At 50.4% G+C, this 27,247-nt stretch overlaps 2 protein-coding genes across 3 annotated transcripts in view; one reads left to right on the forward strand and one right to left on the reverse strand.

The window, feature by feature from the left end:
* URB1 (URB1 ribosome biogenesis homolog) overlaps positions 1 to 7,940 on the forward strand; it is an 81,768-nt gene extending 73,828 nt beyond the window's left edge. The window contains exons 40-41 of one of the 2 annotated variants that reach the window (XR_002162255.3): positions 1,842 to 1,978; positions 7,613 to 7,940. The gene's annotated coding sequence lies outside the window, so the exon portion shown is untranslated. Of the gene's footprint in view, positions 1 to 1,841; positions 2,533 to 7,612 lie in introns of those variants that run through there. The other variant, XM_019839441.3, reaches the window with a different exon arrangement.
* On the reverse strand, positions 174 to 23,737 carry LOC101093795 (melanocortin 2 receptor accessory protein). The gene is given in 4 exon segments (XM_011285747.4): positions 174 to 817; positions 820 to 887; positions 3,206 to 3,305; positions 23,214 to 23,737. Coding segments are annotated over 4 exon segments (579 nt in total). The 5' UTR covers positions 23,320 to 23,737; the 3' UTR covers positions 174 to 512.
* Positions 23,738 to 27,247: the final 3,510 nt, after the last annotated feature.

A 27,247-nucleotide genomic window follows, 5' to 3' on the forward strand; every position in this document is an offset into this window, starting at 1 on the left:
CACCCAGATGGGACCCATCCTCCCAGCCCAAAGACTTTCTGTGGCAGCATTCTGATGCAGACCCCCTCCCCTTGGGCTTTGTCTTTTAAAGGCATGGGGGGGGGTTCGGGAGTGTGACCGCAGTCAGCTGGCCTGGTAGGTGTGCACCACCCTGTCTGGGAAAGAGTGGGAGTCAGTGGGGGATGGGAAGGAACTTCCCAGGCCCTCCCTGGGTGCCCTGAAGAAGGTTCCAATCAGCTTAGAACTCAGGGCTGCTAAATACTACGGCAGTTAGTAGTTGAAGCTAAAAAGTGGCCCAGTGAAGATGAGCAAGCAAATTTTTTTTAAATTTATATGTGTTTTATTTTTTTGCCCTTCCCAAAGTGCATAAGGAGTAAGTATGCTGGTGAAATGCACTAAAAATCCGCAACATCTGGGGCTACTTCCCCGTGCTAGCTGGGCTGCTGCAGGCCCTGGATGATGCATGCCGGTGCCCCCTTGCACAGCGTATCTTGACCCAGTCACGCTTCCTGCTACACGTAAGCAGGCTTTTCAAAGGCACTTGTGTATCCGGGTTGGTTTGAGTTCACCAGGCGTTTGCTGGCGTCCAGGCTACAGTTGAGAGGTTCTGTCTCCCGGGAGGGGTCCCCCCTCCTCGTCCCTGTTGTCAGCTGCTGCTGTGGGGGGTCCCCATCGAGACCCGGCTCCCAGAAGAGAGCAGGGTGGGTCTGCGGGGCAGGTGGGGCAGGGCGGAGGGGCTCCCGTCCGCAGCCGCCGCTCAGGGCGGGATGCTCTGCTGCCTGGCTCCTTGCCCGAGCCCGGGGGAGCCTGTGGGGTGCCTCCGGACGCAGAGCGGGAGGTTGAGGCCGCGACTCCAGGGGCGTGTTGGGTGGTGCTGGGCGTTGTTCCTGTGGACAGAGCAGATGGGAGGCAGGCATCAAAGCTGGCGAGAGAACTTACTGGATGCTTTCCTGTTACACCCCGCTGCCGGCCCAAAGCCCGTAGAGAAGGCGCGCGGGGCAAGGGCACCTCGGCCAGGGGAGCAGACCCTGGGGGCAGGTCACCCGGCTCACAAAGGTCACCCCTGTGCAGAAATGGAAGATGACAGGCAGTGCTTGGCGGTGACCCAGACCCTACATTGACTAGTTCTCTCCGAGGTCACGTCTCCCTCGTGTCCGTTCACGACAGGGAGCAGGCAGGCTGGCCTTCTGTCCGTCCACAGGTTTGAGTGTAGAGCTCAGGTACCTGTGCCTCCAGCCAACTTGTATCTTAGCCAGGAATCTGCTCTCTGGATGCCTCTCCTGAGCGCCAGGGGCAGTGGGCCCGGCCGCCTGACGTGAGCCGGCCCGCCCCGTCCCGCCGGCCCTCCGTCTCATCAGTGGCGGGGACCGTGATCGCCTCTTAGGTGTCATCAGGGTGATGTGAGGTGATGCGTGGTTGGAGAACTAGTTTCAACTAGTTGCAATCCTGACATGAATGCGGAGGCTGAGAGAGGGGACCTGAAGGAGCAGAGCCCTCCTTTCACATGATGCCGGCAGACTTTTTTTTTTTTTTTGAGGCTTGAAAGAGCACCTCCTCAGGGAGCAACCCTGCGTCTGTCTCCCAGATCTTACTGAAGACCCAGGTGGCTCCCCTGAGCCCTCCCTGCCTGTTACAGTGTCTGGAGGGTGCTTTCTCTGGTGCCGGGGAACAGCATCATCCATTTGCCCTGTAAAATTGCAGCGCTGAAGACACCCGGGACCCCTCAGCCTCGGCCGCCTGTGTGCCCCCTGGGCCGGGAAGCTTTCTCTTGCAAACCGTCCCTGGCACGAGGCTGGCCACGAGCCACCTCAGAAAGCTGGTTTCGTTCATTTATCCCCCAGGTACCTCTTGGAGCTATCAATCTGCCCAAATTTCACGTGAGTGGTAAAAACTGGAAGAAAAGGACGGAGGTCTGCATTTGCTCAGAAGCTGGCCCGGCCTCTCCCCCCCGTGACCAAAGGGAACCGGAAGTGACTTGGTGAGTCACCCCGGGCAGGGCAGGGTGGAGGTTGAGAGCCCTTGAAGCTGGTCCGGGCGTGCACAGATGGGCAGGTCCTCCCTGAGCCAGTGGCGGGACGCCCCCAGGTGGCGAGGCTGCCCTGTCGTCTTTCAGGGCCTTCCCGCTCCCTGCCCCCTCCTCTCAGAGCAGCTCTGCTCATCTGCCTGCTGCCAGCATCCTGTGCCGGCTCCCGGTCTCCACTCCCCAAGACTGCCTGGCCCATGATGGTGTCCGGCCCCAGTCTTCGCCCGGGATCGCTCTGCTACCTGGCCCCACGTTTCAGGGGAGTTTGGGCAGCCCTGGTCCCATCAGCTAAGGCAGAGACAGGCAGTCCCTTGTTATAGGGTCCCTTGTTAGGACAGTCATTTTAGACCGCAGTAGACGTTGGGGGCAGATTAAGCCAGAAGAGGAAATTGGATGTGGTAAGCCAGTTGTCTAGCATAGGAATTAGCATCTAATGAGCTAGGGTCGCCTGTGCGGCTCAGTCCGTTGAGCGTCCGATTTCAGCTCAGGTCATGATCTCACCGTTCGTGAGTTCGAGCCGCACGTTGGGCTCCCTGCTGTCAGCACAGAGCTGGCTTTGGATCCCCTCTCTCTCTCTCTCTGCCCCTCCCCCTCTCACTTGCTCGCTCTCAAATATAAACAAACATTTTCAAAAAATGTATAACGAGCTAGGTTAATTACTAGCTAATTCTTGGAGCTCCTAGATTTTACCAAATTTAACCCCTAAGGCACATAGTAGGTATTCAATAGCACATGGTGGTCATAGATGCCTAAGTTTGGGTCCCATTTTCCTGGTGAGTTGTTCGGCAAGACCTAACTGGCGTGTGGGGTCATTTAGGCTCTATTTTCTCTAACAACTTCATTGAGATACATACAGTAAAGTTCACCCATTTAAAACCTAAAACTCCAGATCCTCAGTATATTCCCAGAGTTGTACAACCATCAACACAATCTGCTTTAGAATATTCTAGATGTTTCATAGCAATGGAATCAGTCATACAATACGGGCCCTTTTGTGTCTAGCTTCTGTCCCTCAGGACAGTGACTCTGAAGTTCATGCGTGTGGCAGAAGGAATCGGTGATTTACTCCTTTTTGTGGCCACATAACATTCCGCTGCGTGGACGTGCGGCCGCTCGCTGTTTAGCCACGTGACTTACCTGTACACGCGCCACCCCCCCCCACCCCCCGCCACCCTTACTCACCTGACCTGCGAGGACCCTGACCAGGACATGTAGAGCAGGATGAGGAAGAGAAGCATGACGAAAAGTGCCAGGCTCACCCAGAAGGCAATGACAATAAGATCTGCGGGAGGGAGAGTGCATCTCAACGTCACTGTGACACCACCAGGAGCCCACGGCGAGGGGACGTGAGGGCCCCCGAGCAGCGTGGAAATAGGGCCCCGAGTGTTGGCATTCTCTCGTCTTCCGGCCTCTCAGCAGTGACCACCGGGAAGGTTTTTCCACTGACAAGAACCTTGGGAAGGAACAGGCCGGCAGGGAAGCGGCCTTTTCCCAGAGCAACTAGCGTCAAGGTCCGTTAGGGTGACCGTGGAGGGAAAAGCAGTGAACGAAGGTGGGTGGCAGCCCGTGGACCTGCGTTTTCAGCTGCTGCTGCTGTTCCACTCCTTCCCTTTCTCCCTCAGAGGGAGAAGCAGGGGCCGTGGGCCACTCATGTGACAGCCAACCTCCCCTCTGCTGTGAGGGCCGCAGGGGACTGTGGGGACCGGTTCGTTAGAGGCCGCTTCGGAGACCCCTTCGGAGTCTAGATTGTGGTGCTGCAGTGCTCCTGTGGCGGCCAAGGCAGAGTTTTTCCCCCGGGCCTCCCTGGCCCCTTTCTTTCCGGGGAAAGCACCCACTCAAGCCAGGCTCTGCCAGGGGCTGATGAGGATTCAGACGGGACCAAGCTGGCACACTGGACATCGCTGCTGATGTGGGAAACTAAGGCAAAAGAAAAGCTAAATTCCCTTACTGCCTACAGCCCGTTGATAAGTCCTTGAGGCAGACAGACTGACCTTCCTCTCAGAACTCCGTTGCCTGGATGATGACCCTTCGCTAAGGGGCAGAAGGTAACCTTAGCTTAACATTATCCTGACCCCCAGGATCCTATAAGTGTCCTTTCACATAGAAAAATTCCTTTGGAAACTTCTTTTATCTCAACTCCCCCCCCCCCCCCAAGATGTATGTTGGCAATCATACTCCAAGCTTATGGCCCCCTGATATACATCTGAAGGGTCCCAGGACTGAGTTTCTACTAAACAGTAATGACCTTTTCCTAACAACAGCTAACGCCTCAAGGTCCTGAAAACCTTGTTTCCAAAATACCTTAGAGACTTACGTTATCCCTAACGCCCTCCCAACCTGAGGGTGTATAATCAGTCACTCGCCACAACCCCACTGCAGCTCTTTCTGCCCCAAAGCCCTGGCCCCGTGGTCAAATAAAACCACCCTTTTGTGGGGCACGTGGGTGGCCCAGTAGGTTAAGCGTCCGACCCTGGATCTCGGCTCAGGTCATAATCTCACGGTTCAGTTTGTGGCATCGAGACCCGCATTGGGCTCTGAGCTGACAGCACAGAGCCTGCTTGGGATTCTCTCTCTCTGCCCCTTCCCCACTCACACCTTTCTCTCTCTCTCTCTGTCTCTCTCTCTCTCTCTCTCTCAAAATAAACGTTAAAAAACACCCTTTTTGCACCCAAGACATCTAAAGAATTCTTTCCTGGCCGTTGACTCTGAACCCCAACGCTTCAAACCACATCAGCAGCCGCCTCTGTCCTGCTCGCCCCTCCCCCAACACGCTCCTCTGAACTCCAGTAGTACTTCCGATGATACACCTGTCTGCTCCATGTTGTATTCTGTTAAACAAAAAGATGTTTATGAAAGGGTAAACAAATGAGGAAACGAACAAACTGAATGAATGAATGAATGAACGAACGAATAATGGGGTATTAGAGATTTGTGCATCACCTCCATGAATATGGAAGTAGAGGCCCCAGGGGTAAGTAATGGTACCTTGAGTAAGGGGGTCCCCTGTCCTCTCCACGGCCCAAGACAGGTAGAAGGAGAAACTGAAGGCCTGTTGATCTTGGACCTTAACAGCATCAAAAAAAACAGTCCCAAGGAAAAGATGCCATACTTGCCAAAGGAATCGAGCTCCCACTGCCTTGTAACAAGGCATCAGTAGCTTGGCCTTCACACTCCAGAAAGGCCAGGACAGCAAAGACCCCCCAGGCTCCCACATCCTCTCTCCTGTCTGTCCTTGAGCTGAGAAACTGACGGTGGTGCCCCTGAGCGCCGACCAGGCTAAGGAGGTGTGTGGGCTCCTGGGAACTCGGGAGCGAGGTTGTTACTGTCTGTCCTAAACTGAAGGACTTTTGGGAGGAGCCTCTGAGTTTCTCAGCATTCCGTGACTGCTCACCGCACATTATTCTATAACACCTGCTTCAGCCTCACTGGCCAGTCGACATTTATTTTATAACTACCACAAAGTATGACAGTATAAATGCTTTCAGAAGTTTGGGGTTTATTCTGTAAGGGTGTTTTATTTATTTTTATTTATTATTATTTATTTTTTACATTTATTTATTTATTTTTGAGAGACAGAGCACAAACGGGGGATGGGCAGAGAGAGAAGGAGACACAGAATCGGAAGCAGGCTCCAGGCTCTGAGCTGTCAGCACAGAGCCCGACGCGGGGCTCGAACTCACAAACCGCAAGATCATGACCTGAGCCGAGTCGGATGCTCAACCGACTGAACCACCCAGCCACCCCAGGGGTGTTTTAGATTTAGGCAGACCCCACTGCTCTTTCTCCTTCATAAAGAGAACGTAAGGTTGGAGATCTTCAGCGCCTATATGAGTGCCATCGGGCCCTCTAAGAAAACAGCTTCCGAAGTTTGGCAGCTGAGACCCACCCCCACCCGCCTCCCCTTCTCCTGGGCTCACACTTGTCTGCTTGGCCCTCGGTCATTATCCCCACGTACTGAGCAGAAAATGAAGCGACACCTTTCACAGAGAACAGTATCTTCAGAGAAGTGAAATTGGAATTTTTTTCCGACCAAAAAGGCGATCCAAAGTAGCTACTTGCCACTTCCTATACTAAATTCTCTTTCGTTATGGTCCTGTTGAAAAGGGTGGCCAAAAAAATAGAGTTCTTGTTCCTCTTCCTGCTGAAGGTTCAGCCTTAGTGCTCGGACAGAACATGTTGTTCCCGGGCAAGAGCTGTCATTCCCCAGTGTTGGAATTGTTTAAACATCACTGAGCTTGTTTTTACAACAAGGAGCACCAGGCCGGCTTGACAACAATACTGGTCCAGCCGTGGAAAACTTCCCTTCCCTTTCCTTCCCCTCCCCTTCTCTTTCCCTTCCCTTTTTCTCCCTCCCCTTTTTCTCCCCTTCCCTCATTTACTTCCTTTTTCTCCTCTCCCTGTCCCTTCCTTCCCTCCTTCCCTTCTCTCTCTCTCTCTCTCTCTCTCTTTCTTTCTCTTTCTCTCTTTTTCTTTCTTTCTTTTCTTTCTTTTTCTTTCTTTTCTTTCTTTTTCTTTCTTTTCTTTCTCTCTTTTTCTTTTCTTTCTCTCTTTTTTCTTTATTTTCTTTCTTTACTTTCTTTTCTTTCTCTTTCTTTTCTCTCTCTCTCTCTCTCTCTCTCTCTCTCTCTTTCCTTTTCTTTCTTTCTCTCTCTCTCTCTCTCCCTCCCTCTCTCCCTTCCTTTCTTCCTTCCACCACACTGGCAGAATGAGGGGACTTAGGCATCCACAATTAACTGACAAGAAGAGGCTCTGATGGCATGGTGGGGCATCACACTGAAGAATTTCTCATCCCACCTTGGAGCTGACAGCTTAAACTGATCCAAGTACTTCCTACTCATAGCAGGCACCTCAGTCTCGTTAGATTTTGTTAACTGCTAAACCTCAGCTTTAACATTCCTTCAAACACTACTAACATTTGGGTCCCAGAGTCCTGGTAAGAGATTAACTCCAAGATCTTTCCCTTCTTTGGAAAAACAATGGGGTTAAGGGCCTGAGCTCTGGAAGTGGGTAGTTTTGAATTCAAAATCTGACTTGGCCATTTTCTAACCATGGGGTCTCAGGCAGGCTGGGATTTTTACATCTCTAAATCTGTCTTCTCATCTGTTAAAGGGGGATGTTAGTGTGTGTTATGTAGACTGTTAAGTGAATTAAATAATATATCATGTGTATGTAATGCACATAGCACAGTTCCTTGTTTAATGGTTTTGAAATGATAGGTAAATAGAACTAAAATTATTATTTCTGTTAAGAGGGTTAGTGTGGCAAGTGATATCTCTGTGATTCAAGCTCCACTAAAATCAAGTGGATACCAGTAAAGGTAATTGTGATGTATAGACTGCTAGTTGTCGATCCTAATGTTTGCTCTCAGGTGCTTTCATAGTCCTAGAAGCCCTACCTTTCGCTGCCTGGGATAAAGACTACATTTCCCAGATGCCCTTTCAGCTAGATGTGGTCATGTGACAAGGTTCTGGCCAATGAGCTGTGAGTAGGGAGTTACTAGGGAGTTACTAGGAGTCCTCCTGCAGAGACTAATAGATTTCTCATGACCTTGTATCCCTTTGCATTTCCTTACTCCATTTTGCTGGCCAGAACATGGATGTCATGATGAGGGACATGTCCGGGGGATGACAGAGCAATGAGCTGGAAGGAAGCTGCTTTCTGAGGATCTCATGGACCAGACCCACCACGCTGTCCTGCAGACTTTTAGGTGAAAGAGAAATTAACCTCTGTTTTGTCCGGTACTCCGTTAATTGTAACCAGTTTTCCTTATTGAGTCAGTAGAAGGAGCCAGCTTTTTAAACGAGCATATCAAAACTTACAAATCCAAATGAATGCTGACGTTCAAAATAATCATCCTCTCTCTGTCATAGAGTCATATAAATTTTTCTAAAATACATGTCTTGGGGCACCTGGGTGGCTCAGTGGGTTGAGCAACCGACTTCAGCTCAGGTCATGATCTCGCGGTTTGTGAGTTCAAGCCCCGCGTCGGGCTCTGTGCTGACAGCTCAGAGCCTGGAGCCTGCTTCAGATTCTGTGTCTCCCCCTCTTTCTACCCCTGCCGTGCTCACACTCTGTGTCTCTCTGTCTCTCAATAATAAACATTAAAAAAATAAAATAAAATACATGTCTTGATTAAACATAAACATTTATCAAACTTTCATAAACACTTCTAAATTATTCTTTTGGAATTACCATCAAGGACACACACACACACACACACACACACGCGCGCGCGCGCACACACACACACACCGGTTTTGCTACTTTGTAAAATCATATTTCCTTTTCAACACCCAGGTGGTATCAGTCAGCTCGATCCATTCACCTGATTAGTTTATGGGTGATTCCTAACTATTTCCCAAAAGCAAATCCACCCTCGAAAGATATACATAGTTTCATTGTGGACGTTCCATTGAATATACTGTCACTACCAAAGTCAGTTCCAAAAGAAGAGTCCCAGCAGTTTTTGAACAATAATAGTATCATTCAAGTGTAGCGCCTTCAGTTGGGGCTACCTTGATGGGAAAATCGTTACAAAAACAATCTCATATCTCTGTTTAAAAATCACTTTTTAAAAAATGTTTAATGTTTATTTTTGAAAGAGAGAGACACACAGAGTGTGTGCAGGGAAGGGGCAGAGGGAGAGGGAGACAGAGAATCCGAAGCAGGCTCCAGGCTCCGAGCTGTCAGCACAGAACCCACTGTGGGGCTTGAACTCACGAACCCTGAGATCATGACCTGAGCCGAAGTCGGACGCTTAATCGACCTAGCCACCCAGGCACCCCTAAAAATAACTTTCACTGCTTATATCATGCCCATAACTGACCATTTGAAGATTTAGAAGTCTCGGTGAAAGTTGTAACATGAAATTGATTGCTCCGAATGCCAGAAGAGAGTTCTATGTAAGTTGTTTGCTCAGTCTTTTCCCTGAGCTCTCTGCCTTGCGTTCACAAGAGATTGGTTGGTGGCCTGTTTCTGTTCTTCCTCTCCCAGCTGACAGGGCAACAGGTGAACAGACTGCCTGATTATCGAAGGTGCCAGAGCTGGTGCATCAGTGGAAGTCCATACAGGCTATGACAAATTTTTCCTAAGCCATAATTAAAGGAAGAAGACATATTGACCCAAGAAGTAAATAACACAGCGTGAAAAAAGCCAGACCCTACCCAAGGGAAATCAATCCATCTTGCTGCTCCGTGCAAGGGAGCATTAGAGCGGTATCTGGAGATTCATCGCATTAGAATAATGTGTGTGGTCGCTGTGAGGTTGCTATATGGGACTGGTTTTCTCCTAAGCTTAGCCTCTGAAAAGGGGACAGATAGAAAAGCAAACATATAATTAATTCAAGCAGAGGCCCAGGAAACAGATTTGCATGCCCCACCTTTCTGACAGCATTGGAGAGATTCTTAACCTTTCCCCGAAACAGAAGTCATATCTGTAAAATCACAAGGGTGAAAATCCTTGTGAAGTCCCTGTAACAAAATCGCACCAGATTTCAAGCTAACCCTGGGAAAGAGGAACCCAGATTCCTCAAGTCAGTGCTGAATTCGCTGTATATATATATATATCCCTAGGTATTTCCAATGATCTGTCCATCCATGATGGAATAAACTCCAGTATATGGGCATGAACACAAAAGTCTTAAAATCCCTCCTGCTTATTAGGTATTTTCCCTCCTGTGTCGCCTCCTTCCCTACTTGGCACAGGAGTGAAACTCAGCCTTCCACGGTTCAAGCGGCTGCCCCAGGCGATCTTCCAGAAGCTTTGCCTTTGTCTCACCTTAAAGCATCCCTGGCTCCTGGCTCCAGTCCCAGCATCTTTCTGTCTTTGATGTGAACCTCTGCACAAGTGAAGCTTTCTGATCTGTTTGACTGGGTTGGAGATCTAGCCCAGAGGAACTGGCGAGGAGAGAAAGGTGCATCTGTCAGCAAAGAGGCTCGCCTGCTCTCTGCGGTGTGACCTCTGTCCTTCCTCGCCCGGACTCACGCTTACCTTGCCCCACCTTCAAAGCCAGGTCAACAGAGCCTCCCTGAGACACCCTGACACCGCCTTCTGCTGACCATTACAGATCACAAGAGTGACATCGCCATAGCAGCAGCACAGCGTGCGGGTGATGGAGATTTCTACTTTTGCATTTTGGGGATTTTTTTTTTTTAAGTGAACTTTGAATTCAAATACTGTGGACACACAACAGGGGAAGAAGTTTTTTTTCTTCCCACTGCTTGTAATAGCAAAATCCTGGAACCGCTCTCAGTGTCCAAAACCGCACATTTTTAGAACGCCGTGCAGTTATTTACAAAACTTTGTGAGAGAATATTTCACAACACAGGAAAACAACATATTGTGAAGTCAATAAGGGCAAAGTATAAAAGAGCAGACACAGCCAGATCCTCCCTGAAATCTACAGGGGAGACGGGATGTTCACAGTGGACTCTGTAGAAAGGCCGTGCTATGGATCGAATGTGTCCCCCCCACCTCCCGATGCGGAAGCCCTGATCTCCAGACTGGTGGTAGTCGGAGGTGAGGCCTTTGACAGGTGATTAGGTTTAGAGGAGATCATGAGGGTGGGACACCATGGTGGGATTAGTGTCCTTATAATAAAAGGAAGAATCTCTCTCTCCCTCTTCCTCCCTCTTTCTCTCTCTCTTTCCCTCTCTCTCTCCCACTTCCCCCTCCCTCCCCCACTCTCTCCCTCCTCTCTATCTCTCCCTCTCTCTCTCCCATTTCCTCCTCCTCCTCTCCCCCAGCCCCTCTCCATTCACATGCACCAAGGAAAGGCCATGTGAGCCCAACAGCAAGAAAGGACGTCGTCACCAGACAGTGACTCTTCTGCCACCTTGACCTTGGACTCCCAGCCTCCAGCACGGGGAGAAATGAATATCTGTTGAAGCTCCGCAGTCTATGAAACTTTGTTATAGCTGCCTGAGTAGACTAAAATAGGCATTGACTACTTGAAATCTGGTTTGGGTTTGCTTACCTCCGAGGGATTTCCTTTAGAGATGGTAGATGGTCCCCCACAGCCCTCACTCTGTCTAGGAGGGCAGCCGGTGCCCTGCCCTCCAGTGGGACTGCGAAGAGGCCGCTCAAGGGCACTCTGCACGTGTCCTTTGCAGTTAGTGGGGCACAGTGGACTGGAGTCTGATGACGTGTGCTCGAGAACATCTTAAAAGCAAGAGACTGGGCCATCAGTGTCAGCAGAGTGGAAGGAGCCAGCCTCCGGCCGTTGAGGGGCAAAGCTGTGTCCCCGAGGGCCTCAGGGGAGGGTGCGGGCTGAGTGCCAGCCCAGAGCTGGCTCAAAGGGTCACGTGGGTGAGCACCGCCTGAAGGGGAGTCGGGCCTCTCACAGAGCGGGTCCAGGCGGAAGTTGGCCTCAGAGCACAGGGGCCCGAGGATCGTCCTACGAGGCCAGCAAGAGAGAGCACTGCTTGTGGTGGGAGATCTCTTGCAAAGCCGCCGCCAGGAGAGAAGGAGCCAGCTTGCATCAAGGACGCCCCCGCCTGGATCAGTGCCAGTCAAGCTGGAGGGCGGGGAGGCCAGTGGGGAGGCCAGTGCAAGAGTTCGGCCAAGAAGTAACGATGGCTACAGAGGAGAATCGCTTCCCCACCCTCAGGTCATGGGGCTGGTGACCGTCATCCCAGGGAATGCACAAAGGACACCCGTCACACGGGCTGGTATGAAGAGGGGCGGCGAAATCGGCAGGAGTCCCCGAGCCAAGTAGCGGGCCCCCCTTTGTGGACACGGCTGACGTACATCGATGTCCTCCTCACCCTCCAGGGCCGCCTGTGCGGGTGTGTCTGTTGTGATCAGAATCCGAGCCGCCTCACTGGCAAACCCCCTCGTCCTTTCTGCCTCTCACCCCACGCCATCCCTGACGCTCCAGCGAAGATGTGCCGCCAAACAGGATGGGGCAGGTGGCTGGGGAAGAGAAGCTTGCTGAGGAAAGAAGGAGGAAGCGCTCCCGCCCCCAAGCCAGGGAAAGAGGAAGTTCTCGCTTTGAATGAAGTTTGAAGGCGGTTTGGTTTTAAGTGTTTCTGAAATTGATTTCATCGGCTTAGACATTTGCTTGGGTAACTAGACTGGCCGGTAGACATTTTTTGGTTTAAGTTTGTCTATTCATTTTGAGAGAGAGGGAGAATGACAACGAGCCGGGGAGGGGCAGAGAGAGGGGAACGGAGGATCTGAAGCAGCCCTACACTGACAGCAGAGAGCCCGATGCTGGGCTGGAACTCACGAACCCCGAGATCCTGGCCTGAGCGGAAGTCAACCAAGCGAGCCACCCAGGTGCCCTGATAGACACATTTTTTAAAATTTGAGAGTAAGGGGCGCTCAGTCGGTTAAGCGTCCGACTTCCGCTCAGGTCACGATCTCACGGTTCCTGAGTTCAAGCCCCGCGTCGGGCTCTGTGCCCACAGCTCGGAGCCTGGAGCCTGCTTCCGATTCTGTGTCTCCCTGTCTCTCTCTGCCCCTCCCCCAGTCAAGCTCTGTCTCTCTCTCTCTTTCTCAAAAATTAAAAAAAAAAAAAAAAAACCAGAAAAACAAAAACAACAACCAAAAAGAGTGAGCATGAGACCTACTCCAGGGAAAGAGCCAGCACCACTAAGTAGGTCTGCACGAGCGGTCAGAGAAAGATGAGAGCAGCATTCTGACTGCGCGCCATGAACTTGCTCTTTGCGTGCCGCAGCGTGATGGGTGCGTTTACGCAGATGCGGGAGAAAAAAGACATTGCGACTGGAAGGACCTTGTGACAGGCCAGGCCCAGTCAGGAGGTAGAAATCACACAGCAGGTGAAACGGGCAGTCTAATATGAAAAATTATTCAGAAGGATTAAAGACTGTAAGATATGAGGAGGCTCTACAAGGTGTGCTGGGGCTGCTGTGCTACGGTCAGAATGCTTGGGTTCCCTTAAACTCCTACGTCAAGTCTTCATGCCCCAGGGGATGGTATTTGATGGGGCCTCTGGGAGGTGCTTGAGTCATAAGGGCGGAGCCCCCATGAATGAGGTTAGTGCCTGTATAAAGAAGGCTCCGGACAGATTGCCTCACCCCTTCCATCATGTGAGGACCCGGCAAGAAGATGCCAGCTATGGGGGCACCTGGGTGGCTCAGTCGGTTAAGCGTCCGACTTCAGCTCGGGTCACGATCTCACGGTCCGTGAGTTCGAGCCCCGCGCCGGGCTCTGGGCTGATGGCTCAGAGCCTGGAGCCTGTTTCCGATTCTGTTGTCTCCCTCTCTTTCTGCCCCTCCCCCGTTCATGCTCTGTCTCTCTCTGTCCCCAAAATAAATAAACATTAAAAAAAATTAAAAAAAAAAAAAAAGAAGATGCCAGCTATGAACCAGGAAGGGGCCCCTCACCCCAGTGCGACCATGCTGGTGCCTTCGTGTTGGACGTCCCAGCCTGCGGAACCATGAGAAATAGATGTTTCTGGTTTATAGGCCACCCGGTCTGAGGTGTTTTGTTATATTAGCCTGAACAGACAGACTAAGACAGTGGCTTAAGGAGCAGAAACTTATTTTCTCACTTTAAAGGCCCCGTCTCCAAATATAGTCACGTTCTTTTAAAAAAATGTTTAATGTTTATTTATGTTTGAGAGAGAGAGAAAGATGAATCATGAGCAGGGGAGGGGCAGAGAGAGGGGGACACAGAATCTGAAGCAGGCTTCAGACTCTGAGCTGTCAGCACAGAGCCCGACACGGGGCTCAAATCCATGAACCATGAGATCATGACCTGAGCCGAAGTCGGACACTTAACCAACTGAGCCAGCCAGGCGCCCCTACAGTCACATTCTTAAGTACGGGAGGTTAGGACTTCAACATAGGAATTTGGTAGGGGAGGCGGGGGGACCCAGTCCAGCCCATAACCCCAAGGAAGGACATACTTGAGAGAGGTTCAGACCTCCCTGGGGATGTGGTTTGGTTACCGGATAGCAGAGATGTTGGCTGTTTTAGCCAGGCCTAACTGGTTTGGAGCTGCTGGATGAACCATAGACAACCCAGATGACCAACAACCGTAGTGGGGTCCCCCCCATCTGGGCTTGCAACTCTTCCCCCGACCCACCGGCCCCAGATTGCCCCGGGGCATTGGTTTTTTCCGTCAAGATGGCTGCTGAGAGGTTCTTGCCACCTCGAGGCTGCAGGATCTCAGCGGGACCACGTTCTGGGCCAGTGACAGGGGCTGTTGGCCCTGCGCATCCTCACACCCTCACCGCCGACCTCCCAGCCCCAGCACGGCCATCCTGCTGCGCCCCTGCCAGGGCCCCCTCCTGCGAAAGCTTCACTCCCGGCTCACTGTTAAGGAATTCCATCATTGATCACAGAATTACAGTAAACTGATAACTGACACAGGTACGCATCATGAAAATGACCAGTATGTACAAGAGCTGCGTACCTCACAGCAGTTGATCTGTTCATTCTGCAGAGACTTCTCGTGTGCCTGAGATGTGCCAGGCACTGTCGGGAACTGGGGGTGGGGAGCAAGACAGGGAAGGGTTCCTGCTCCGCTGGAACAGTCTGGTGGGAATCTGCCCACTAATCGTGTCAAGTTTCCTGGGACGAGTCCTAAGGGATCAGAGCCTGGAATTTAAGTCCCAGCTCTGCAAATATTTTACTAGGTGACCTTGAGCAAATCACTTGGCTCCTCTGGGCCCCGGGACCCCCACATACTTTTATCCCCATGTCTGGGATACCATAGCACGCTCATTTATTTAGGCAGGCCCCTCCTTCCTAGACTGTCACCTCCTAAGGGTAGAGATCTTTCCAATGTTATGCTTCCAGATCTTTCCCAGCATATGGCTGTTTCACCTGCCTACGTATCACCTGCCTCCCACCCAAACCTCAGATTTATATATTCACCAGAGGGATATTTTTAGCCAGCATATTGGACCTTGTCTCTTCTCTGCTTACAATTTTATTAATTTTTTTAAATGTTTATTTATTTTGAGAGAGAGAGAGAGAAAGAAAGAGCAAGGGAGGGACAGAGAGAGGGAGAGAGAGGATCCCAAGCAGGGCTCCGCGCTGTCAGCATAGAGCCCTTCGTGGGGCTCAAACTCATGGACCGTGAGATCAACGACCTGAGCAGAAATCAAGAGTCAGCACTTAACCAACTGAGCCACCCAGGCACCCCTCTGCTTACGGTTTTGAATGACTCCCCGCAGCTCCCAGGAATCTTCTGAGACTGACCTGCAAGAACCCGACCCCCGCGTGGTCCGGAGCACATCCTCCATCACTCAGTCTTCCCAAAAGCACCTCTGGCCTAAGCAGGAGTGTAACCGTTCTGCCCCCACCCCCAACCCCGCCCCGCCGGAGCGGCCCCTGTGGATCAGACGGGCAAAGTCCCCCTGGGTCTTCTGACTCAGCTCAGCCCACCTTCCCTGTGAGGCCTTCCTTACGTCTTACTTCTCCCCAAGGGTGTCCTTCTCTGTGCTCTGCTGGCCACTTCTGCACATTCTCCAGCACAACACCGTCCATCAACTAGCAGCATATTCATGATCAGTAGCGGCCACCTCACTAAACAGTCGAGGATGGACAGAGCGACCTGCTTGATTCCTCCCTCGAGTCAGTGTCTTCTACAAAAAGTTCTAGACCAAGATAGACCAAAGAGATGTCACCAGAACCAGTACATCAACATGGAACAGACAAAGTAGCTTATAAGCACCTTTTAGGGAAACGTGGGACGATGAAGGTAGACTGTTGGAGGACACTAAGGCATAATTATTGAAATGTCTGGGTATCGTGTTACGTTCTTTCCTGTTAACGATTTTCCTAAATCCGGTGGAGGGATGCCCTGATGTCCGTAACCTACTTGGAAATACACCACCATAAAACAGATAATAGTGGCCACAAAATAAAATCATTCTCGTAAAATATCAAGGACGGGGACTTGGTCTTTTTGCATTTGTGCCTCCAACTCTCGGTGCAACGCCTGGCCTGTCACGGATAGTTGCAAAATTTGGTTGTTGAGTTAATCGCGAGCAAAAGCAAGAAGGCGGGTCAGGAATGGTGTGTTTCTAGTATGGTGCGGAAGTGGGGCTAGTTGAGATGAATGAAACACAGAATGGACAGCACTGAGTTTCAGAGGACTACTAAGACAAAATGGGGAGCTTAGACTTATCTGAGAGGGCAAGGGCAGGGAACAGCGCAATGGGCACATGGTTGTGCCTGGAGTCCCTCCTACACAGTAACACCATGGAGAGTTGCACAGGTTGTGCACTGCTCAAGGAATTCCACCTGGATAGGTGTGATTAACTGTGTCCCCAGAGTAGGAGCCTTTTTCTGATTTCCCTATGATCTGGGGGTAGTGGCGGCGTTGTTCCTGCCTGTGGGACTGGAGGGAGAAGAGGGGAGTTAAGATGACCATCCGATGTGCCTCAGTTCCCCAAGATGCATCCATGTGACAGTCCTGTGCCAACCCAGGGGCTTGGTCACCCTAAGGAGAGTGAAACTAGGGAAAGAAGGAAAGAGGTTGAGAGAGATGACAGTGGAGCTGGAGAGACACAGAAACCAGGGGGAGGAAGGAGGCGAGCGAGCAGGGTGACTTTTCCGAAGCAGCTGTTTCGGATGACGGTGGATGCCGGGAACCAGAGAAGGGGAAAGTGCTCACGAGTTTGGGAAGTTTGGCAACCGGAGGTGAGAAAGAGGGACTTTTGGCCGATGGTCCAAGAGGACAGCGGGGATGCAGATCCGTGTGTGTTTCAGACACGGATGAGGAAGCCGGTGGAAAGAAACTGGAGGAGGAGAAGTAGCCCCAGGCTCCGCTGAGGGGCCGTGGGGACACGTGACGGCATTTTGACCAAGTAACGAGTGGACACCCCGCGCGGGACTCCCGGGCCGGTTCACCTGTGCACATCCATCGCCCCTGTGACCAGGTCTCTGCAACGTCCTGCTGTGGCGACTGTTCTGACTCCACAGCACGCACTCCCAGTCCTCATCTGGTGACCCTCTTGGTTTGCGCTCCGTGATGGTTAATTTCGTGCATCAGCTTGACTAGGCGAAGGGATGCCCAGACGGCTGGTAAGACCCGATTTGGGGATGTGTCCATGAGGGTGTTTCTAGAAAAGATCAGCATCGATTCGGTAGGCTGAGTAAGGAGATCTGCCCTCACCAGTGTGGGTGGGCATCGGCCGAGCCGTTGGGGGCTCGAATGGAACAAAGAGGCAAAGGAAGGGCAAATTCTTGCCCTGTCTCCTTGCACTGGGCCGTCTATTTTCTCCTGCCTCTGGACACTGGTTCTTGGGCCTTTGGACTCCAGGACTCGAACCATCAGCTCCTGTAGTTCTCAATCACCACCGGCTTTCCTGGGTTCCCAGGCTTCCAGGAGGCAGATGGTGGGACTCGTCAGCCTCCCTAACTGCATGAGCCAGTCCCCATAACCAGCCTCCTCTTATCCGCATCGACGTACCTCCTATTGGTTCTGTTTTTCTGGAGAACGCTGACTGATACGATCGCCATGCCGTGGGAGTTTACATCTCTGGTGTCAGGAGACTATCAACCTCCGGGTTGTTTTTGTAGTCTTAGCTACCTGCCGTACCTTTCTTTCTGCCACAGAAAGCTCTGTAAACCGGCCAAGGGGCCTGCCTCCCAAGAGGGTCCTTGTCAGATTGAAGACTCCGTGAAATGAGCCACACGAAAGGGCAAACGGCGTATGATTCTCCTTCGGTGACGTACTGTCTTCCTCCGTTCAGGCTGCTGTAACAAATCACATACACTGGGTGGTTTAAATCACGGGCATTTATTCTCTCACGGTTCTAGGGGCCGGAAGTCCAAGATCAGGGTGTTGGTGGGTTCCGTTCCAGGCGAGAGCTCGCTTCCTGCTTATGTCCTCACGTGAACGAGGGAGAGAGAACAAGCACTCTTGTTTCTTCTCAAAAAGGTACGAATTCCACGGTGGGCCCCCGGCTTGATGACCTGGTCTAACCCTCATCACCTCCCAAAGGCCCCGCCTCCAAATGTTATCCCACTGGGGATTCACGTTTCAGGTGAGTTTGGTGGGGTGGGACCCCGGACTCAGTCCGTGGCAGATGGTCAGAACAGTCAGATTCATAGGGACAGAGAGCAGGAAGGTGGTTATCGGAGGCAGGGGGGGGGCAGAGGGAAAGGGGGAGCTGGTGTGTAACGGGTACTGAGTTCAGTTTGGGGAAGATGGACAAAGTTCCAGAGATGGGTGGTGGCATGATGTGGATGTGAAGGCACTTACTGCCGCCAAACTGTGCCCTTAAAATGGCTTAAATGGTCACTTTTGTGTTGTGCACGTTTTCCCTGAATTAGTAATAATATAAAAAAGAGGGTCCTTGTCAACATCAGCGAAATGTTTAAAATCCTGCCAAACTGCCCAGAGCGTGGGGTTGTTGTCCCCAGCCTCCCAGCAGGCTCAGGGTCCTTGTCCTTCCCAGCCGCGCTCGTCCATCCACTGGAGAGGGTGGCCCCTTGCCGCCCGCTGGGCTCTGCCTGGTAGTCACAGGCCCGGGGAGGAGAGAGGTCACTCAAGGCAGGTCTCAGTTTCCCCTCAGGAGTTATCACAGACGGCATGTGTGTATATGGGCGTGCAGGCACATTCTGTGTTTTGAAGACACAGAAAAACCCTAAGGCAGCCAGGCACCAAAATGCTAATGCTGATTTTTTTTTTTTTTCCTGAATGGTAAAGTGCAGTAATTTACTGTCTGAGTCTTTTACGATGAGCATATTAACCTTTACGACTTACACTTTAGAAATTCGAGGGGCACCTGGGTGACTCGGTCAGTTAAGCATCCGATTCTTAATCTCAGCTCAGGTCACGATCTCATGGTCACGGGATGGAGTCCCTCGTCGGGCTCTGCACTGACAGCGCGGAGCCTGCTGGGGATTCTCTCTCTGCCTCTCTCTCTCTCTCTCCGCCCCTCCCCCACCCAGGCACACGTGCCCTCTCTCTTTCTCTCCGAATAAACAAACGTTCTTGAAAAGTTTGAATTATAAAATGTTCCAAATTCATAGAAATACACAGAGTATTTCCTCCAGATCCTTTTTTTAAAAAAGGATATTAAAAGGGGCGCCTGGGTGGCTCAGTCGGTTGAGCGTCTGACTTCGGCTCAGGTCATGATCTCGCGGTCTGTGAGTTCGAGCCCCGCGTCGGGCTCTGTGCTGACGGCTCACAGCCTGGAGCCCGTTTCGGATTCTGTGTCTCCCTGTCTCTCACTCACACTCTGTCTCTCTGTCTCTCACTCTCTCTCTCTCAAAAATAAATAAACATTAAAAAAAAAAAAGGATATTAAAATGTTAAGGGCATCATCCACGTGTGGCAATACAAATTTCTCCACTTCCTACCCCGACACACTGAGTATCAGTGTTTCCATGTTTGCGCATTGAGTGAGTGTGAAATGGAACCTCAGTGTCCTTCCCAGGGCGCTCCCTGAGTACTTGTGAAGGTGAGCGTTTTCTCACGTTCCTCGGCCCTTTGAGTTTCCTCTTCTGTTAACTGTGCTCTCGTATCATTTGCCCATATTTCTATTGGGTTTTTTTTTCTTGTTGATTGATGGGTTGTTGTTGACTTATGAAATAAGAAAATGGCTTCTGTTTCAAGGGGCAAAAAGGATATTTCCCAGGTAGTTTCCAAAATACAAGGGAATAGTCACTGCCATCGCTTTTCGTTCCTGGAACACACCAGATATCCCCCTGCCTCAGAGCCTTTGTCTTCGGAGTTCCTGTGGCCTGGAAGGCTCCTGCCAGAGACGGCTTCGGGGCTTGGTCTCTCACCTGCTCACAGGACATCCTTGGGGGGCCTTTACCAACCGCCCGGTTCCTCTTAGGGACCCACCTCTCCCTGGCTACCCTTCCTGTTTTATTTTGCCACCTGCCATACTTTTTCTTGTTTGTGGTGGGTGGAAGGCTGCTTTGAGTTTTCAACACTTTTCTCACTGCAAGATAGGCTCTAGTTCCCTCCTCTTGAATCTGGCCTGGCCTTAGTAACTTGTTTGCCCCAAGTCACAGAGCTAGAAAGTGGCAGAGCTCAGATGTGAACTCCTGCCAGGTGGCACAGGGCTCCACGCGCCCGGCCTCTGATCCGTGTGTCACTGCCTCCCGGCCGGTCCCCAAACACAAGCTAGACAACTACCCATCCGGGACAGAAACACCCTGGGAGAGTATTTTTGTCTAGACTCATACTCCTTTTCCAGAGAAGGTGGAGATTAAATTCAGAGGACACATGAAGGCTGAGATACAAACAGAAATCAAGGAAGCCAGAAGGAGTACCTTTCTCTGTGGGTGTCAAAGACTCCTGACCTCTAGGCTGCCTGGGGGACCCAGTGACTGGCCTCCCCCGGGACAGTTTCCTCACTGAGATAGTCTATATTGCATTTGGGAGTTTGGGAAGGCGTTGCTTTTTTTAAAGTTTATTTATTTATTATTTTGAGAGAGAGGAAGAGAGGTAGAGAACAAGTGAGGGAGGGGCAGAAAGAGAGAGAGAGGAAGAGAGAGAGTATCCCAGGCAGGCTCTGCACTGTCAGCAAGGAACCCAATGGGGGGCTCAAATTCACAAACTGTGAGATCATGACCTGAGCCAAAGTCAGACGCTCAACTGACTGAGCCACCCAGGCGCCCCGGGAAGGAGTTTCCTCATTTGTATGCCCAGCAGGCTATGAACTTTTTATCTCTAGCTCATGTGTGCAAGAAAAAGTACTTCTTTTAAAATCTCACACACAGCTTAGAGAACATCAACCACTTTCTCCAGAAATGGACGTTGTTCGTGGGTCATTACACAGGGCAGGAGGTTGAGACTGTAGGTTCGAAGACTTTGAATAAGCAAAGAGGGCTCCCACTCAGAGCAGGGGAGAGAGCTTTGGAGCCCAGGTGGTGACCAAGCGGGATGTCTGGTGTACAAAAGGATGGGGGTGTCTGAAGCTAACAGCATTTTATTTAATTCGGGTTAAAAGATTTTTTTGAGAGAGAGAAAGAGAGCACACGTGTGCGTGCACATCCTAAGGAGCGGGGGAGGAGCAGAGAGGGAGAGAGAGAGAATCTCTCCAGGCTCCAGGCCCAGTGCAGAGTTGAGGGGCTCGATCTCACAAACCACTGAGATCAGGACCAGAGCCTAAATCAAGAGTCAGATGCTTAACTGAGCCACCCCGGCGCCCCTAATTCGTGTGAATTTAAAAACAACCTTCCCGAATACAGATTTACATTTTGTCCAGACCAATATGTATCCTGAAGGTCTGAACTTCTGACCACACGTATCAGTGGGCTTCTATTTCAACCCTGCCACTTTCTCCCTGTTACTGTGAGCTGTCTGTGCAAAAATCTGTTTTTTGATTCGTGAGTATATACCCCGCATCAGGAAACACACACCAAACCTATCGTCCCCCGCAAAAGCTTTGCTACCAGGCTGGGGACGCAGCAAACGTGGATGGGTACCCGGACTCCTGGAGGCTGTAAATGAAAATGGAAACAGGTACACTTCCTAACAAGACATTCTAGACAACTTTCTCCAAGGGCTCTGCCGGGGATCTGCTACCTTTTATTACCGATAACATCCAAATGGATTTCAGTTTTGAGCTGATGCCTGAACAAGTGATCTTGCTTTTCATAGGAAAAGCATCCTGTTCCTTCTAGTGACTGCACTTCCCTCTTGACAGATTATGTGATCATAGGGCATGAAATAGCCAAGGAGGGGCTAGGCGTCCGACTTCGGCTCGGGTCATGGTCTCATAGTCCGTGGGTTCGAGCCCCGCGTCAGGCTCTGTGCTGACAGCTCAGAGCCCGGAGCCTGCTTCCGATTCTATGTCTCCCTCTCTCTCTGCCCCTCCCCTGCTCATGCTTTGTCTCTCTCTGTCTCAAAAATAAAAATAAAAATAAAATAAAGAAATAGCCAAGGAGCCCTTGACTTGAGGATGGCAGAGCCCTGAGACTTTTTTTGGTTTGGTTTGCTTTTTCGTACTCATTCCCTCAGCTAACTTGTTATCTTGACCGAGTAGCTGGAATAATCAGAGAAGATTGTTCGCAAAGCACCAACTTACCCAAGGGATAGAGACTGGGAGAGAGAGGAGCAAAAAAAGCATGTTGGTTTGCTCTGGTGGTCCTTCCTGAGACCATGAAGAGTAAAATCAGTTGGTATTTAAAAAAATTTTTTAACGTTTATTTTTGAGAAACAGAGAGATAGAGCGTGAGCAGGGGAGGGGCAGAGAGAGAGGGAGACACAGAATCGGAAGCAGGCTCCAGGCTCCGAGCTGTCCGCACAGAGCCCGACACAGGGCTTGAACTGACGAACTGCGAGATCACGACCTGAGCAGAAGTCAGTCACTTAACTGACTGAGCCACCCGGGCGCCCCAATCAATTGGTGTTTTCATGGAAACCAGTAAATCATATATCTTAGGGGTGGACACAGTAACCTCCCCCAAATCTGCATAGAGTGAGAGAGAATGCGAAATCTGCAATTTGAAGAAATTTCACCTAGCTTACAGGAACCCAGGCAAATCACACTCTAACAAAAAAAAAAAGTCTGTCTTAAAAGCATATTCTGGGGTGCCTGGGTGGCTCACTTGGTTAAGCATCAGACTCTTGGTTTTGGATCAGGTCATGATCTCACGGTTTGTGAGACTGAGCCCCAAGTCAGGCTCTGAGCTAACATCACAGATGGAGCCTGCTTGGGATTCTCTCTCTCTTTCTCTTTCTCTGCCCCTCCCTGCTTGTGCTCTGTCTCTCTCTCAAAATAAATAAATAAACTTAAAAAAAAAAAAAGAAAACATATTCTAGGGGCGCCTGGGTGGCTCAGTTGGTTAAGTATCCAACTTCAGCTCAGGTCGTGATCACGGTTCATGGGTTCGAGCCCTGCATCGGGCTCTGGGCTGACAGCTCAGAGCGTGGAGCCTGCTTGGGCATTCTGTGTCTTCCTCCCTCTCTCTCCTTCTCTCCTTCTCTCCTGCTCTCTCTCTCTCTCTCTCTCTCTCTCTCTCTCTCTGTCAAAACTAAGTAAACATTAAAAATAAAAAATTAAACAAATAAAAGCATATTCTGCTCCCAAATCATCCTAGTTTCTTAGGAGGTTAGTTCCAAACCTCTTACAGAAGATGACAGATAAGATTCTGCTCCCGTTTACTTATATCTCTGAGGGTTAGGGTTAGGGTGGTGTTTGGGCTCATCTGTGACATCTGTTGGGAGTAGGAAGTGGCCAGAGAAAGTCTTTCGGGCCAACCCCCAGCCTCTGCCTGGCTGGCTCCCCCAGTCGAGGACTCACATTTGTTGGCTTTCAGCTTCCTCTCATCCACGGGAATGAGGTCCACGTAGTCCAAATAGTATTCGTAGCTGTCGTACAGGGTGGAGGCGTTGGTCTGGTTGGCCATGTCCGCGGTGCTGGGAGGGGGCGCATCCGGAGCTAGTCAGAGCCCTCGGAGAGACCGGCCGACTGATTTCTGTAAAGTCATCCAAGTGTGTCTGTGGGTCTCGGGGCTCAAGGCCTGCCCACTTACTTATCGGAGCCGTTTAGCTGGGAGAAAGGCCAGGGGGCTGTGCTTGACATCTCCGCCCGCACGTAGAACTTTCCGCCCCGCTCCTCCTTGATAAAAGTCCAAGACAAACAGAGCCACAAGGCAGGAAACCGGGTTTCCAGCGCGGCTCTGGCTCGCCCCTCTGGGTGAGAACGGGAAAAGGGATACCTGGGCCCCTTGGAAGACAAGATGCCGAACAGGGGTTAGGAAGGCCACTCGCTGTTTGCTTTCCTGCTTAAAAAATTAATGAAACCCAAATGAAAGGCTGGCGGTGCCCTTGACGTACATTAGGGCGGTTCTTGGTGCTGTTGAGCAATCAGCAAGTCACTGGTTCAGATTTAGTATCCGAGGGCAGGAATTGAGTGATGGCAGCCCTTGAACTCGTAGCCTCTCTCATGCACAGAGCCAATTAATTGCACCAAAAGAGCCCTCTTGTCCAATTGAGTACACCTTCCAGCTTTTGTTTGCTTGTTTTTTAATGTTTATTTGTTTTTGAGAGGGAGGGAGAGAGAGAGAGAGAGAGAGAGAGAGAGAGAGAGAGCGAGCGAGCAGGGTAGGGGCAGAGAGAGGGGGAGACACAGAATCCGAAGCAGGCTCCAGGCTCTGAGCTGTCCGCACAGAGCCCGACGTGGGGCTCGAACTCACAGACCGCAAGATCATGACTTGAGCCAAAGTCAGACGCTCAACTGACTGAGTCACCCAGGGCCGCCCCCCCCCCCCCTTTCCGGCTTTTATTGAAGTCCCAAAGAACCAACCAGTCAGCTGCATTTGTTCTGACTGCCTAGGTCGTTTGCCTGGGCCAGAATCAATCCCACACGGATCCAGCTCTTAGGCAATAGGGCCTGAGGGTTCACCCAGCCCTTGGCTAACAGGTGTGAGGGGGTTTCTTCTGGGTTTCCGAAGGGAAGGGCTCTAAGTTACAACTCATGTTTCTAAGAGCCCCGGACACAATCAAGAGGAATACTCCAAATATTTGGAATGAGCAAGACTGAGTGTGACAGGAGCCAGAGAGTGTAGCCTCCAGAAAATCAGTGAGGAAGTCCAAATTCCCAGAATGACGGGGCCTTTCCCTCCAAGATGCCAACTGTTGGTTGTTTCCGGTCTACATTCCAGAGTCAAGCTGGGCATCGATAGTGTGCAGCTATCCATCTGTGTTTGCTGAGGACTTTCCCCTTCCCCCAGCACGCTACCCCCGACACGACACTAAAAACTTCTGCAGGGACGATAGGGTTGGTGTGTCCGACTTTTAAGGGTGTGTCGAAACAGAAGAACAGTTATGCCCCCGGCTCTTCCTCAGCTTGGGTTGTACGTGTTTTGATACTTTTTTGAGCAGTTTGGCATGTATCTGTTCAAGTCACTGTCGTTTTTTAATTTTCTCATTCTAGAAGGTCGGAAGGTTGGAGTCAAGAGGGTTGGCAAGATTGGCAGGTGGAGTGGACGCAGAGCGTGAGGGTAGCCGAGTCAGGTGGGAGTGGTTGCCCTTCTCTCTGCCAGTCCCCAAAGCCTGCTACCTCCTGGTTCCTTCAAGTGTAGTTCCCCAGGGCCCCAAACGACCTCTGGACGTGCCGGGCCCCAGTGCCCCTCCCTGCTCTCCACTCCAATCACATGTATTTGTCATTGCCCCCACCCTTTAAAAAATTGTTTTAAATTGAGGTATAACTTACAGTAAATTGAATGCATAAATCTTACAGACAGAGCCTGACGAATATCACAGACACCCCCCCACACACATACACTAACACTCACACACGACCATCACTCACATCAAGATATAGAGCATTCCTGGGGCGCCTGGGTGGCTCAGTCAGTGAAATGTCCAACTCTCGATTTCGGCTCAGGTCATGATCTCACATTCGTGAGTTCAAGCCCCGTGCTGGGCCCTGTGCTGACAGTGCAGAGCCTCCTTAGGATTCTCTCCCTCTCTCTCTGCCCCTCCCCTGCTTGTGCTCTCCTTCTCTCTCTCTCTCAAAATAAATAAATAAACATTAAAAACCCTCCACTACCCCCCGCCCAGACCAAGGAAACCACTGTACTGACTTCGATGGTCACAGATAGTTTTGCCCAATTTCGAACCTCAACTAAATCTAATCATACAATAATACAGTATGTCTCCTTTTGTGTCTGGTTCTTTTATTCAACAAATGGTTGCCTGTGTGGTCATTTGTTATTTCTTTTCCATATGGTATTCCATCGTATGAATATTCCATAATTTATTTCTCCATTTTTCTATTGATGAACATTTACATTGCTTCCTGGTTTTGGCTATTATGAATAAAAATGGACTGAGAACATTTTTTTCCCATGTATTTGGTGGACATAAGCACTAATGTCTCTTGAGTGTATATCAGAAGTGGAATTGATAGCTTTACTAGGTATAGCTAAATAGTCTTCAAAAGCATCAGTACCGGGGCACCTGGAGGGCTCAGTTGGTTGAGCATCCGACTTCAGCTCAGGTCACGATCTCACCCTTGGTGAGTTTGAGCCCCGCGTCGGGCTCTGTGCTAACAGCTCAGAGCCTGGAGCCTGCCTCGAATTCTGTGTCTCCCTCTCTCTCTGCCCTTCTCCTGCTCACACTCTGTATGTCTCTCTCTGAAAAATAAATAAACACTAAAAAAAAAAAAAAGCATCAGTACCAATTTACATCCCCACAAGTAATAAATATATGTCATCTTGCAAGAAGAGCTACAATTCTTTTCCTTGTATACACTGAGACTTTGTATCTCCTCCCATCAAAAACACAAAGCATATTTCTCCATCCTTCAAATGTGGGCTGACCTTGTGACTTGTTTTGGCTTTGACTAATACAACTATTAAGAAATTGTATGAGACGCTCCAGGCCAGGGCCTTCGGAAGCCTTCCACGTGTCCACTTTCCCAGGCCCCTGCCCGGTTACTGTGTGAATAAGCTCAAGTTAGCATGCTGGATGATCAGAGACACGTCGCCCAGTCAATAGCCAATTGACCCTTCGGAGCAGAGCACCCTCTCTGACCAGCAGCTAACGGCGGACCCATGACGGAGCACAGCAAAAACCCAATGACCACCTTGCTGAGCTAATCTTCAGAACTGTGAGATTTTGAGCTAATTGAGTTGTTGTTTCTTTAAGCCACTCATTTTGGAGTGGTTTGTTACACAGAAAAACGTAACTGATAAAACACGAGAGTTTCCCTGTTCCACCTCATCACCAACATTAGCATTGTCAATCTTTTTCATGCTTAGCTATTTTAGTAAGGTCTACCACATTTTAAAATTCACTTCTGGACACATCCTAGCTTCCCTAGCTATCTTTTAAAGTTTTTGAAGACAGAGCCCATGCTTTACTCAGTAGCTATGATATCAGTATTTGTTGATAGTCTCAATCATACTAAAAGCTTTCCATGAGATAAACAAAAACTTATTCCTAATAACCAGAAACCTTAAGGCTGCAAAGAATGATGCAGTCGTCAACTAATCCAGGTCCTTGGCATGCAACATTATGAAATTAAAGCCCAGTCGAATGGTTCTCAATAATTGTGGCATGGAATGCATCACACTGGCCCACAGATAGCAGTTACAGAATCTGGAAAGGACATGCCATCCACAATGTTCACTATACCATAAAAAAAAACCACTGGAATTACAAAGACACGGGAAAGCCGTGACTTCCGGTCTGGAGAAGAGGAAGTCAATTGAAACCAGCTCCAAGGTCATCTAGATACTGGAATTAGCAGACAAGGACCTTAAAGCAGCTGTTATAAATATGTCCGCCAAAGACCTAAATAGAAAATATGACCCAAATTAATGAACA

The sequence above is a fragment of the Felis catus genome, chromosome C2 (assembly GCF_018350175.1).
Source record: "Felis catus isolate Fca126 chromosome C2, F.catus_Fca126_mat1.0, whole genome shotgun sequence".
NCBI lineage: Eukaryota > Metazoa > Chordata > Mammalia > Carnivora > Felidae > Felis > Felis catus.